The 13,495-nt window shown below is 41.7% G+C and overlaps 1 protein-coding gene across 1 annotated transcript; it reads left to right on the top strand.

The window, feature by feature from the left end:
- Positions 1–208: 208 nt before the first annotated feature.
- On the top strand, positions 209–5,650 carry LOC131434315 (uncharacterized). The gene has a single exon (XM_058600980.1). The coding sequence runs from the start codon at positions 209–211 to the stop codon at positions 5,648–5,650; it is 5,442 nt and encodes a 1,813-aa protein (XP_058456963.1).
- The last annotated feature ends 7,845 nt before the right edge of the window (positions 5,651–13,495 follow it).

Genomic DNA, 13,495 nt, shown 5'->3' on the forward strand with positions numbered 1-13,495 from the left:
TATTCGCTTGGTCGGTTCCCCTCGCTGCAGTCAAATTTATTGAGTTGTTTAATTTTCTGTCACCTCTGGGACGTCGAGTTGAATCGCGGATCGCGTCGAGTGAAACAAATTTGTGAATCTAAACTGTGAATTAAATTGTTACATTCTGAGTGCAGTGCAGTAGTGATATTGATTGCAATTGAATAGTTTGGGTGTGCTTGGTGCAACAATGTCCAGTGAATTAAAGGATTTGAAACGGCAGGAGAGACAGATACAAAGCACCTTCAATGGTGCCAAACAGTTTTTGCAAAAATTTAAGGCGGAGAAGCATACTAGTCAGATAGATAATCGTTTAGAGCTTCTGGAAACCGCGATGAAAAAATTCTACGTGGTTCGAAGAAAAATTGAGCTGTTAACTGACGAAGATGACGAGAAGGAAGCAAGCGATAGCAAGGAAACAGTAGAAGAACGTGCTGTTCGTTTGGAAACCCTCGCGGAAAGGCGAGAAATTGAACACTCTCAAATTATACAGAACGCCGAAGATCTCTACTGTGAGCTGAAATCGTTATTGCAAAGTTTGAAATCAGCTAACACACCTACACAAGTGCCCACTGACGTTGCACCTACTCCAATATTAACTACTACCAACTCGGTATCAAGAGTCAAGCTTCCCGATATTCGTCTACCTAGCTTTGGAGGCAAAACAAGTGACTGGGTCACATTTCGTGATATGTTTCAAAGTTTGATTCATCGCAACGATCAATTAAATGCAATCGATAAATTTTCGTATCTTCGATCATCGTTGATCGGCGAAGCGTTGCAAGAGATTTCGTCAATAGAAATGTCGGTAGTTAACTATCCAATTGCTTGGGATTTGTTGAAGAGACGTTATGAAAACCGAAAACTAATAGTCAAGGCTCATCTGGATGCGTTATTTGCTGTTGAACCGATGAAACGTGAAAACTACGAGGCGTTGAGTCATCTTATAGGCGAATTCGACCGTAATTTGCAGATGTTGGAGAAAGTTGGAGAGGATTCGTCTCAATGGAGCACAATATTAGTTCACATGATCTGTTCGAGGCTAGATCAGGCTACGTTACGACACTGGGAGTCACACTATAGTTCGAAAGATGTTCCAACCTACGACGCCTTGATGTCATTTCTTCGAAATCAATGTTGCGTCCTTCAATCAATTGCTCCACCTAAATCGGTTCACAGTGAAACAAAGAAACCGAAGTTCACAGTGTCTCATACATCTGTACAGTCTTCCAATCGATGTCCATTCTGCGGAGAAGCTCAACATTCTGCATTTAAGTGCCAGAAATTCATCAAATTGAAGGTGTCTGAGCGATTCGAGATGGTGAAACGTTGTCGGTTGTGCTTGAATTGCTTATCTCCGACGCATCTTGTTCGGTTTTGCACGAAGGGATTCTGCCAACATTGCCATCAAAAACATCACACACTCTTACATTCTGGATCTTTCATCGGAGGGAAGTCGTCGTCGACAGCACCGCAAACCGATCCCTCCGTCCCACGTGCACAAAATCGGCAACAGACAGCGAACATTCAGCAAACACAAACACTAGCCCAGAACCATACCACACTCACTCAGAACACTGGATCATCTACAAGCTCATTACACGTCGCAAACGCAAATTCGCAACCGCAAACACACCCACCACCCACCACAGATCGTACTCCCAGTACAAACACTCTAGCTGCAAACACACATACACCACAACGTCAAGTTTTACTATCTACCGCTTTGATTCGCGTATCGGATTTCTACGGAAATGCACTGATAGCGAGAGCTCTTCTCGATTCTTGCTCAGAATATTGTTTTATTACTACAACTCTGTTCCAATCGCTGAAGTTACCAGAGACTGCCAGTACCCTGTCCGTGGGAGGAATCGGTGGTTCTATAGCCAAATCTACAAAAAGCGTAGAAGCGACGATAGCTCCACGATCGTTGGATATTTCATCGTATTCGGAAAACGTTCAACTTCACGTATTGCCGAAACTCACCTCGAAGCTGCCATTGCAGGCGGTCAACAGTCGGACTCTCGCCATTCCGGCAGGCGTCATTTTAGCAGATCCAACTTTTTGTGAACCTGGATCTATAGATCTCATAATCGGTGCTGAGTATTATTACGATCTACTGTTAAATGAAAGAATGAAGTTGTCAGAAAATGGACCCATCTTACAAAAAACCGTCTTTGGATGGGTTGTATCTGGACGTGTACCGGGTACAAATTTGGAGATTCCTAGAACCATTACACATACGTGTGCATCAATTGATCTTCGGGATCTTCTCGCTAAATTTTGGGAACTAGAGTCCTGCAATAATCGAAGCACTCATTCGGTAGAAGAAACGATGTGTGAGGAAATATTCGACAGAACAACTGTTCGTGACTCAGATGGAAGATTCATTGTCACTCTTCCTAAGAAAAACTACGTTATTGATCAATTGGGTGACTCAAAATCCATTGCATTGAAACGATTCTTCGGTTTAGAAAAGAGACTTGCTGTAAATATCACATTGAAGAAGTTATATAGCGAATTCATCGAAGAATACTTATCCATGGGCCATATGCGAGAAATTTATGAGAATGGCGGTGAAATGCTTTCTTACTACATGCCTCATCATGCTGTAATCAAACCCCACAGCACTACGACGAAGCTACGTGTCGTCTTCGATGCATCTTGTCGATCGTCTACAGGAGTTTCCTTGAATGATGGATTGCTTGTGGGACCGGTAGTGCAACAGGATTTGTTGTCAATTACCTTGAGATTTCGTTCTCATAAATTTGCGTTAGTAGCTGATGTGGCAAAAATGTACCGTATGGTAAAGGTAGCAGAGGAAGATCAGCCATTGCAACGCATTTTGTGGAGAAACGCGCCAACCGAGCCAGTGAGGACCTACCAGCTGACTACAGTAACATATGGTACCGCATCTGCACCATATCTTGCGACCAAATGTCTTCAAAGGCTAGGTAGTGAAGGCGCACAATCACATCCAACAGCAGCCAGAGTAGTAGCAAATGATTTTTATGTTGATGATCTGTTGACGGGTACAGACAGTATAGAAGAGGGAGTCATTCTCGCATCAGCGCTCATAGATCTAACGAATTCGGCTGGGTTCAATCTGCGAAAATGGAGTTCCAATAGTCAGGAGCTCCTATCCTCTATTCCATCAGAACTTAGAGATGATCGTGCCATACTAGAACTCGATTCGTCCACATCTACTGTCAAAACGCTTGGAATAATCTGGGAACCAGCAAATGATTGCTTTAGATTCGCCGTGCCACACTGGAATACAGAGTCAATTATCACCAAGCGACTAGTACTGTCAGACACAGCTCGAATTTTCGATCCCATTGGTCTCATCGGCCCAGTCATCGTTCAGGCCAAAATCTTCCTCCAGAAACTTTGGAAGCTGAAATCAGATTGGGATGAACCTTTGCCACTGGAACTGCAAAATTTTTGGATTCAGTACCGGTTGAATCTCTCAGCTCTCGAAACATTCTCTGTTCCCAGATGGATCGACTTCTCTAGTAACTTGGTTTCTACGGAGCTTCACGGTTTCTGCGACGCTTCAGAGGCTGCGTATGGTGCTTGCTTATACCTTCGATGTGAAGCAATTGATGGATCAGTTAGCGTTCGTTTGATAATGTCTAAGTCTCGAGTAGCCCCATTAGAAGATCTCAGTCGGAAGAAAAAGAAACAATCCATTCCAAGATTGGAATTATCCTCAGCGTTATTGCTGAGTCATCTGTATGAAAAGTTATGCAGTAGCTTCGAACCTCCAGGCAAGGTTTATTTTTGGACGGACTCCATGATAGTTAAGTGCTGGCTTTCATCGTTACCATGTCGTTGGCAATCTTTCGTTGCTAACCGTGTATCTGAGATACAACATATCACCAAAAAGGGAGTTTGGAATCACATTGCCGGTGCAGATAATCCAGCAGATATTATATCGCGGGGTTCGACACCCGCTCAGTTGCAATACCAACCACGATGGTTTGAAGGTCCACTTTGGATGCGCCAGCAACATTCAACCTGGCCAAAGTCAGCGGACGTAATGTCTCCACCAAACAGTCCACTGTTAGAAGAAAAACCTACCGCATCGCTTCCTGTTCACACAAAACCTCTGAATAACTTGTTTTTGCGTAAATCATCGTTTCCTGATCTTGTTCGAATGGTAGCATGGATACGTCGCTTCATACATAATGCGATGCCTAACAACCGCACTAGAAAACGGTTAAATTATTTATCTTCTGTGGAATACGACGAAGCAGTGATAGTTTTGGTTCGAATTGCACAACATGAGAGTTTTGCGGAAGAAATAGCATCTTTGTCTAAGGGAGAACCTGTAAAGGCATCATCCAAATTATCAGCACTGAATCCTCGTCTGGTTAATGGGATTATTCAAGTTGGTGGACGATTATCTAATGCACCAGTGTCCGAAAGTCGTAAACACCCTATGATCATTCACCATCAACACCCTTTGACGAAGTCTATTATGCAGTATTATCATCGCAAGCTATTCCACGCCGGTCAGCAACTACTCATAGCTGCCGTTAGAGAGAGGTTTTGGCCAACTCGTATTCGGGATCTAGCACGTTGGACAATTTATCGATGTGTTCAATGTTTTCGTAACAAACCCAAAGTACACGAGCAGTTGATGGCTGATTTGCCATCCGTTCGCGTTACTCCTGCAGCAGTGTTCAGTAAGGTCGGTATCGATTTTTGTGGACCGTTCTACATTCGTTATCCAGTTCGACCAAGCTTAGTGGTGAAGTCCTTTGTGTGCATTTTTGTCTGCTTAACAACTAAAGCAGTACATTTAGAAGTGATTTCAGATCTGTCAACGCAAGCATTTCTAGCTGCATTCAAACGTTTTGTAGCAATCCGTGGAAAACCACTGCTAGTCATGTGTGATAATGCCACAAACTTCGTTGGAGCAAACCGAGAGCTAGAAGAACTACGTAGGCAGCTGTGCAACCAGCAGTTTCAACATACAATGATAAAGTCTTCAGAAGAAGAAGGCATTGAATTCAAATTCATTCCACCGCGCTCTCCGAATTTCGGTGGTTTATGGGAGGCTGCGGTCAAGTCCTTCAAAAATCACTTCCGCAAGACTATAGGCGCCAGAACACTAACATACGACGAACTAAATACCACAGTTCAGCAAGTTGCTGCCATTCTCAACTCACGCCCATTAACACCTATGAGCAATGATCCTTACGATTACTCTGCATTGACACCCGGACATTTCCTGGTTGCAAGGCCGCTCACAGCAGTTCCTGAACCAGATTTACAAGCAATTCCCGAGAATCGTCTATCACTTTGGCAACGTACACAAAGTTTAGTTCAGCAGCTGTGGCGGAAATGGAAAACGCAGTACCTATCGGATCTACACAACAGAACGAAATGGACACGGCAGCGTAACAATATTGCTGTTGGCACTATGGTTCTAATTAAAGAGGACAACCTACCTCCCCAAAAGTGGCAATTAGGACGCATAGCAGAAGTTTTTATCAGTGCAGATGACAACATTCGGGTTGTATCTGTGCGAACCAAAGATGGCGTCTACAAAAGAAGCATATCTAAGATTTGCATCCTTCCTATCAGGGACAACGACGAGAAGTCCCACTTGAAGGCAAGCTAAAGTCCTTCCAACGGCAGTGCTTCGGCACCGCGGAGGACTCCTATTGGGGGTCCTCCGCATTCCACCATTCAGTCATCTCTGTCCCAACTATGGGACAGACATCGTTTAGAAGTCAATAGGTCATCCATCGTCACCATTCCACTCCGTCAATCGCCTTAGTAAAATTACTCTTGTGATGTAAAGCATGGTCCACGCATGGTTTTGGGACATTGATTCGTATTTTGCATCGGTTAAGAAAGTTTATTCTGATCACAGCAAGGCTGCTAGCACACCAAATTTCTCTAGCCGAGTAATGGGCCCGTTTCTCGGTTTTGCTGCCAGTGCCACTCCAGGCCATCATAAGGATTGATCACCCGGTTGAAGGTCAAGGCCAATGCAGAATTAGAACTGTAGCAGTCTCACGCAGCACGTGATCGTCGTCTTCATTGGTTGTATCACCCGACTAATGTATGTAGTGGTCATCATCATCGTCGGTGCTCAGTGCACCCGCGGAGGCCAGGAGGCCTCCGCTTCAGGCAAGTTCTTATAATGCTCATCATTTCGGTTTAAAAAGCACCCTATGTTCTGTTCCAGAGAAACTACATCAATTGAAGGAAGATAAGCACAATTCGAATACGGTTACAAACACCCTGTCAGCGTAGTCCAGTCATGACGTCATCCGAAAATAGCAATATCGAAATCAACACGAAACTTTATCTCATCACTCACCCAGGAACAACATCCATGCACAACTGAACATACAGTCCATCAATTCCAGTGAATCACAGTCACAAACGGTCAACCAGATGCTGTCATTCATCATACAAAAGATAGAATATGAGTTATTAATTGAATTTGCAATCATGATACATATTACGTAGAATAATGCTAGTTTAGGATAGCAGTTAAAACAAAATTATATTAGATAAATTTGAAATCCAAGCGATTTCAAGGCGGGCGGCATGTTAACGCTCTGATAAAGCCTTCCGTCTGGCAACACAAAATGTGATCCACAACCCGAAGATCACTCGGTCTCGTTCACTCTTAATTAAATAATACATTCGTTTCATTGCACTGATAACCAGGTAGTACTAGGCAAGATCGACTACCTTTCGGGATCGTTCGTTATCGATATATTCACCACTGGTACTATTCTATCGCATTCAATACGAGGCCAATATCAGTTATCATTAGCTACTGCACGTGTCATCACTGAACAAAGCTTTTAGAATAAATTAGTGAACTCTGAATTATAGTTGGTTGAGCTTGAAATTCGAAGTCAGTTTTTTAGATTGATCTAGTGTCATCAAGGTTTTCGCCAACGGTCTCAGTAAGAACATTAACAACGATAGTATGTGAAATAATATGCTATGATACAATATAACAGTTAATGTCGCAGTGTAAGTTACGCTCTAATAATAATAATAATAATAATAATAATAATAATAATAATAAAAATAATAATAATAATAATAATAATAATAATAATAATAATAATAATAATAATAATAATAATAATAATAGTAATAATAATAATAATAATAATAATAATAAAAATAATAATAATAATAATAATAATAATGATAATAATACATTATGTAATAAACAACAGAATTATATGTTGTAATATACTATGATAAACACTGCACTTTAGGATGGGCTTCAACCTACAAGCCATTTCGCACCCTCTCATTCTGCTACTAACGCAGAAGGCGATAGCACCCAGTCGACGCCGTTCTATTGACCAAATGTCATCATAGATCCTCGGGGAGGTATGAGATAGGGACTTGTGAGGACTTAGTTATCTCACCATTTGTCGACCTTATTTTAAAGGGTTTTCAAAACATATCGATAAACCAAAGGGTGTTATCTTGGAATTCGAGACGACACCAAACATCGTTTCCGGCATATGTTAATTAAATCCTTTCCGAAAATATCCATTTTGTAATGGTTTTCAAGGAATATCAAGCAACCGAAATTCACCATCTTGAAGTTCAGAACTAATTTTTAAATCGTTTTCTGACATCTGGTCATCAAACCCGTTCAGAAAATACCTATAATATAAGGGTTTTAAGTTATGTATGTATGTAGGTATGTATGTATGTGTGAAGCCACCATTAGTTCAAGGCATTACCAGTGTATGCGGGTAGACCTACAGTAGATCCGAATTTGATTATCAGATAGCTTTCATATAACTGCTGTTAAGAAGGCCAAAATGGGTTTTGAGGACCCGGCGCCTTTCAGCAAGAACAACCAGCCATATAATAAAGAATTTCGCTATACCTTCATACCTTCAGGGAGAAACACAAAGCTTCCCCCTCGTGACTCTGGTTGACAATCGACTCTATCATCCAGTCCTTCACCTTCGTTCCTTGTAAGATACCCTGATGCGCTCCCTGCCCCTCCCCGTTGTCGATATAATTGATCATAATACAATATAATATAACGTAGCATAAAATAATGTAAGACGATAATATATGAAATAATATGCTATGACAGTTTATGTCACAATGCAGTACTGCAGGAAATATATTTTCCTTTTAATAATAATAATATTAATAATAATAATAATAGTAATAATCAGTGCTGTAAAATTTCATTCAATTCAATTGAAACTGAATGTGGAACACATTGACGATCTCTCTAATGCAGTAGACTTCACTCTCTGACACACACAATGTTTGCTGACGGTCCGAACGGGCAGCATTCAGTCATCACTCGTTTCTCTTCAATCGAGGCTTAGTGTAACCACCGTCAGTTGATCTCTTGAAGTAACAAAATATCTCTTTCAATAGTGTGAGAGCGGCCTTCAAATGAGGTTCATGTAAACATTCGAATTGGTTCAAGATAATAGATGAAAGACTAATCAGATAGCTGAAATATCAATCCCAGAATACACATTAATTAATTGTTTCCTCCTTAAGTTTTCATTTTTAACACTTTACTCCATTTATAATTCTATTCGATCGAAATTGCTTACTACCAAGAGCGAAGACTATGAAGCAGCTAGACTACTTGGCACTTGAAACTGAGCAAGCAAAACTTCGAATGACTAGGTACGATTATTCAACTGACGATGAATGCTGGGAGCTTCACTTGGAATTGGCAGCATAAGTCAAATGAATTAGTAGGGATATGCTGACGGTCAGTGGCCATAAATTTCATTTTCATCTTATATTATTCGATTGAAAATGAAATTTTACCGCACTGGTAATAATAATAATAATAATAATAATAATAATAATAATAATAATAATATTAATAATAATAATAATAATAATAATAATAATAATAATAATAATAATAATCATGATAATTATACATAACATAATAAATAAGTTTGGTCATTCAGGGGTTAGCCAAATTTTGTGCTAGGGCACATAACCGATTTTTATATGGTTACGTTTCGTCTTTGACTCATCAGTGCATAGCAGTTTTTCGTTCGGCACGTCAGTATAGACATTGCATTTCGATGCAAAGAAAAAAAAGTGTTCTGTAAATAGCAGAAATTTAACGTCTGCTTAGCGGTTCAAATTGAGCTGCCGAGTTTTGCATAAAGTAGTTCAATTTGAAATGCTATGCACTGATGAGTCAAAGACGAAACGTAAACATATCAAATAAGCTTGGTTTTCTAGTAAGCACTGCCCATAATGTTCTTAAATCTTTCGGTATACGTTCGACAACAGCCAAGAAGGATGGCAGCGGAACAAAACCGGATCTCAGGAACCACCAGAGGAACGCGAAGGTAAAGCATACTTCCAACTACCGGCAGCTGAAAACTGTACCCTGCCGCAATGATAAACAGAATGACATGGCTAAAAAACAAGTTCGCAAGTTGTATCGCGATGATTTGGCGAAATTTTCCGGCGTGATTGAGGACGATGTGCTGGAAGACTTTAAGCAGCTTCCCAGAATGTCTTTCTATACTTCCATACACCGGAACAGCGAAGAAGAACAATTAAGAACGAAGAAAACATACCAATTTTCCCAAATAAAATATTTGGTTTTCGGCTGCTCGGCCATCCATGGAAGTTCACCATCAATGTTAACTTCCCTCTCTGAGCAGCCTAGATAGCCGTGTAGTGTCGGTAGCGGTTTCCCAACTGGCTAAGAATAACGCTACGGTCCACCTGTACCGGTATAAGTCCACCAAACAGGTAAGCCGTGTGGCATCCGGCGGAATTATTTTTTACCAAGAATTGATCCACTGGTTTCCTGTTCCATGTCGTAAAAGGCCACAAAAATAGGAACTCCTAAGTCAAGGTGTATTTCCGTGCCGATGGCTGAATGGCTGCAGGAGGTTAAACATTGCAGTCGTAAACGGAATATCTTGGATTTTTCCTCAAGGTGGTGTACTATCCCCACTTTTATGGAACCTAGTCGCTGATAGTTTGTTAAGGAAACTTAATAACCTTGGATTTCCGACTTATGGTTTTGCCGACGATTATCATATATTGATGACCGGTATAAGCAATAACACTCTCTTTGATTTAATGCAGCAAGCCCTGCGATCTGTTGAACAATGGTGTTGTCAGGTTTGGATTATCTGTAAATCCGGGCAAAACATCAATGGTGCTTTTCACTCATCGTAGGATAATTACAGGAGCTCGTCCGTTGCAGTTCTTTGGTTCAGGGGTCACTGTGGTCGATCAAGTTAAATACGTCGGGGTTATTCTTGACTCAAAACTGAATTGGTCTGCTCACATTGACTTCAGGAGCTTGCATGGCTTTCGGCCAATGCAGACGAGCTTTTAGAAAATCATGGGGACTCAAACCCAGATATATTCATTGGATCTACACAACTATCGTTAGACCAATTTTAGCATATGGATGTCTTGTATGGTGGCAGAAAGGAGAAGTCGCGACAGTTCAGTCAAAGCTAAATCATCTCCAAAGGATGGTCCTAATGGCGATGACAGGAGCATTCACGACAACTCCTACTGCTGCTCTAGAGGCGCTACTGTGCATTAAACCACTACATGTGTTCCTAAAACAAGAAGCATTATCTTGTGCATACCGTCTTAGGGTTACAGGGCTTTGGAACAGTAACCCATTAGATTATGCTACCAGCCACACTCGCTTGTGGTCTCAAATGGTTACGTGGGATGAGTATTTACTCGCTCCTAGTGACCTAACTCTCACATGTAGTTTTCCTTTTAAAACATTCAATGTGAGCTATCCTCTTCGTTAGGAATGGTTGTCTGGTTGTCTGGAACGACAACTTGATGAACACATAGTTTATTATACGGACGGTTCTCTGTTGAATGGTCGTGCTGGTACTGGTGTCTACTGTCGTGAAATGAGGCTAGAGCAGTCTCATTCCCTTGGTAGATACTGTACTGTGTTCCAAGCAGAAATCTACGCGATTCTGTGTGGAGTACAATCGGCACTTCAGCAGAGGATTTGTGGTAAACGTATTTATTTTTGTTCCGACAGTCAGGCAGCCTTAAAAGCACTCAGTTCGAATGACTCACGGTCGAATCTAGTGATCGCATGTCGAACTCAAATTGAAGACCTCAGCATTTCAAATGCTGTTTACTTCTTATGGGTACCCGGCCATTCTGGTATTACTGGAAATGAATGGGCTGATGAGTTGGCTAGAGCTGGTGCAACGAATGATTTCGTTGGTCCTGAACCAGCTTTACCACTTTCAACTAGTTGGATAACGCACAAGATACGTTCTTGGGCTGCATCCAAACATGCCAGCTACTGGCACAGCTTGCAAACTTGCGCTCAGACAAAAGCATTTCTACCAGATTTAAATCTGAAAATGTCAAAGTGTCTACTGCATTTCTCCAAGTATCATTGAAGTATTCTGGCCAGAGCTCTGACTGGACATTGCAAACTCAATTATCACATGGCCACTATTCAACGTGCTGAGTATTATTCGTGTGATTTGTGTAAATGCGATTATGGTACTTCATATCATCTGATATGTAACTGTCCCGCATTGACGCAGCTACGTATCCGGGTTTTTGGTTCTCCATACATGGTTGAGTCTGTGTATGCGGAGCTAAAATTGAAGGATATTCTCTCGTTTCTCACCCAATGTGGTAAGGAGCTATAGTCAGAAGGGTTCATCGTTCTTCCTGGAGTGAATGAATCCCTTCTGTATTCACCTTAAATAGGGTTTAGCAGATTGTTTGGCATCCTTTGGGGGGTGCCGAATTTACTTCTGCTCGTACATACTGCGAGTCGTTCTGCATTCTTCCGAGAATGGTGTCGCTTTTGTAAGATCTCTAAATCCTCTCGGGGGTTGGAGGTTTTATTAACAGCAGACTGTTCGGGACCTCGTAGAGGTTCAGAATTTCCTTCTGCTTCCACTAAATGTGATCCTCAGTAGATTGTTCAGCATCCCTTAGGGGTGCAGAATTTACTTCTGCTTTTATGTGTTTTTGTGTCGTCAATTTTTCCCATCCTCCTAGTCCAACCCTTACCATTTCCTTTCATTCCTTTCCTCTTATATATCGGGAAAATGATGCTAAAAACATATTGATGGCAAGGCACAAATCTCCAAATATCAAGGGGAACGTGCCATTTGAGCCAATTTGTTCTGATTCCTGATTCCATACACCGGAACAGCGAAGAAGAACAATTAAGAACGAAGAAAACATACCAAGTTTCCCAAATAAAATATTTGGTTTGGCAGGCAGTATGCAGCTGTGGTCGAGCAAGCAAAAGCTTTATCACTACCGGAACGTTAACCGCGTTGACGCTCTCTCACTATTTTGGCCTGTTTTGGTATTTAGTCAGTATACCACAGATGTTTTGGAACAGTATTGAGCAAATGGAGTCCATGTTGCACCTACCTAACTGCCCGAAGTTGCGACGTATCGAGCAATATTGGGCTTCTCCCGCGAAGAGAGAACTCTCTCAATACCAAAGCAGCAAAATTACTCAAATAAACTAAAAGGTGCGTCGTTTCCTCATACAGCCTAATTATGTAACTGTAATTAGATTTGAGATGACTAATAATGCACAGTTAAAAAAAATTGCATCTTAGATCGAACTAGCTTAATTTTTTTGTTTTCCAATTCTTTGTGTCCAGATTTTGTCGCGAACAACCCACTATCAGTTGTCGTTTAACACTTTTCCGATTTCTATTGTTACTAATTAACTGTACACTTAATTTCTCCACAATTTGCTATTATTGTTGGTCTCATGCCATCTGTGCGGTGTGCGATCAGCGTCAGACATGTGCTGATTTATCTTAGTTTAATTTCAATACAATGCATTACCTGCATGACACCAGGACTATTTTTTTTATTCTACAATGATTTATGCGCTTCTTTGCTGGTTCCGCGAAGCCAACGCAACCGGTACCCATATCGGGCACTTTCCACCTTCGTCTCGGGCAGGACCACCGGCAGGAAGTCAGGACTGCTTCGTATAGCCCCGTCCCTACAGCAGCCTGAGCACGAAATACGGTATGCCACACATCATAATTCACATCTTTCGAGGTTGGCGTAAAATATGCATCAACGTTACACACGACCTCCTTATGCAGGTTAGTGCAACAAATCGCTTGTCTACCTGGTTCCAGATTATTACGTACTATCCTTCGGTGAGCAAAGCGTTGACTGCGCGGAGGAATCCCCGGGTAAGGACGGACGCGCCGGACGGACGACAGGAAAGTTCTTATCTTCCTTACGAACGGAATTAGCGCCACAACCGAGGCAGCTCGAAATGCAGTACTGAACTGCACTGCACTGTGCTACTCTCGGAGCTTCATTGTCTGCCGAAAGAGGCCACTCGAAACTCAAATAACTTCCAGATATAGCGTGTGTGGCGGTCAGTGCTGTCGCCACAGATGCAGTGTGGAGTTCTGGCTTTCACGCAGGTTGCATCCTAGTAGTAGGTTTGCAG

Source organism: Malaya genurostris, chromosome 3 (genome assembly GCF_030247185.1).
Source record: "Malaya genurostris strain Urasoe2022 chromosome 3, Malgen_1.1, whole genome shotgun sequence".
Classification (NCBI taxonomy): Eukaryota; Metazoa; Arthropoda; class Insecta; order Diptera; family Culicidae; genus Malaya; species Malaya genurostris.

Coding starts and splice junctions, on each gene's coding strand:
- LOC131434315 (XM_058600980.1), top strand. CDS start 209: ATGTCCAGTGAATTAAAGGATTTGAAACGGCAGGAGAGACAGATACAA.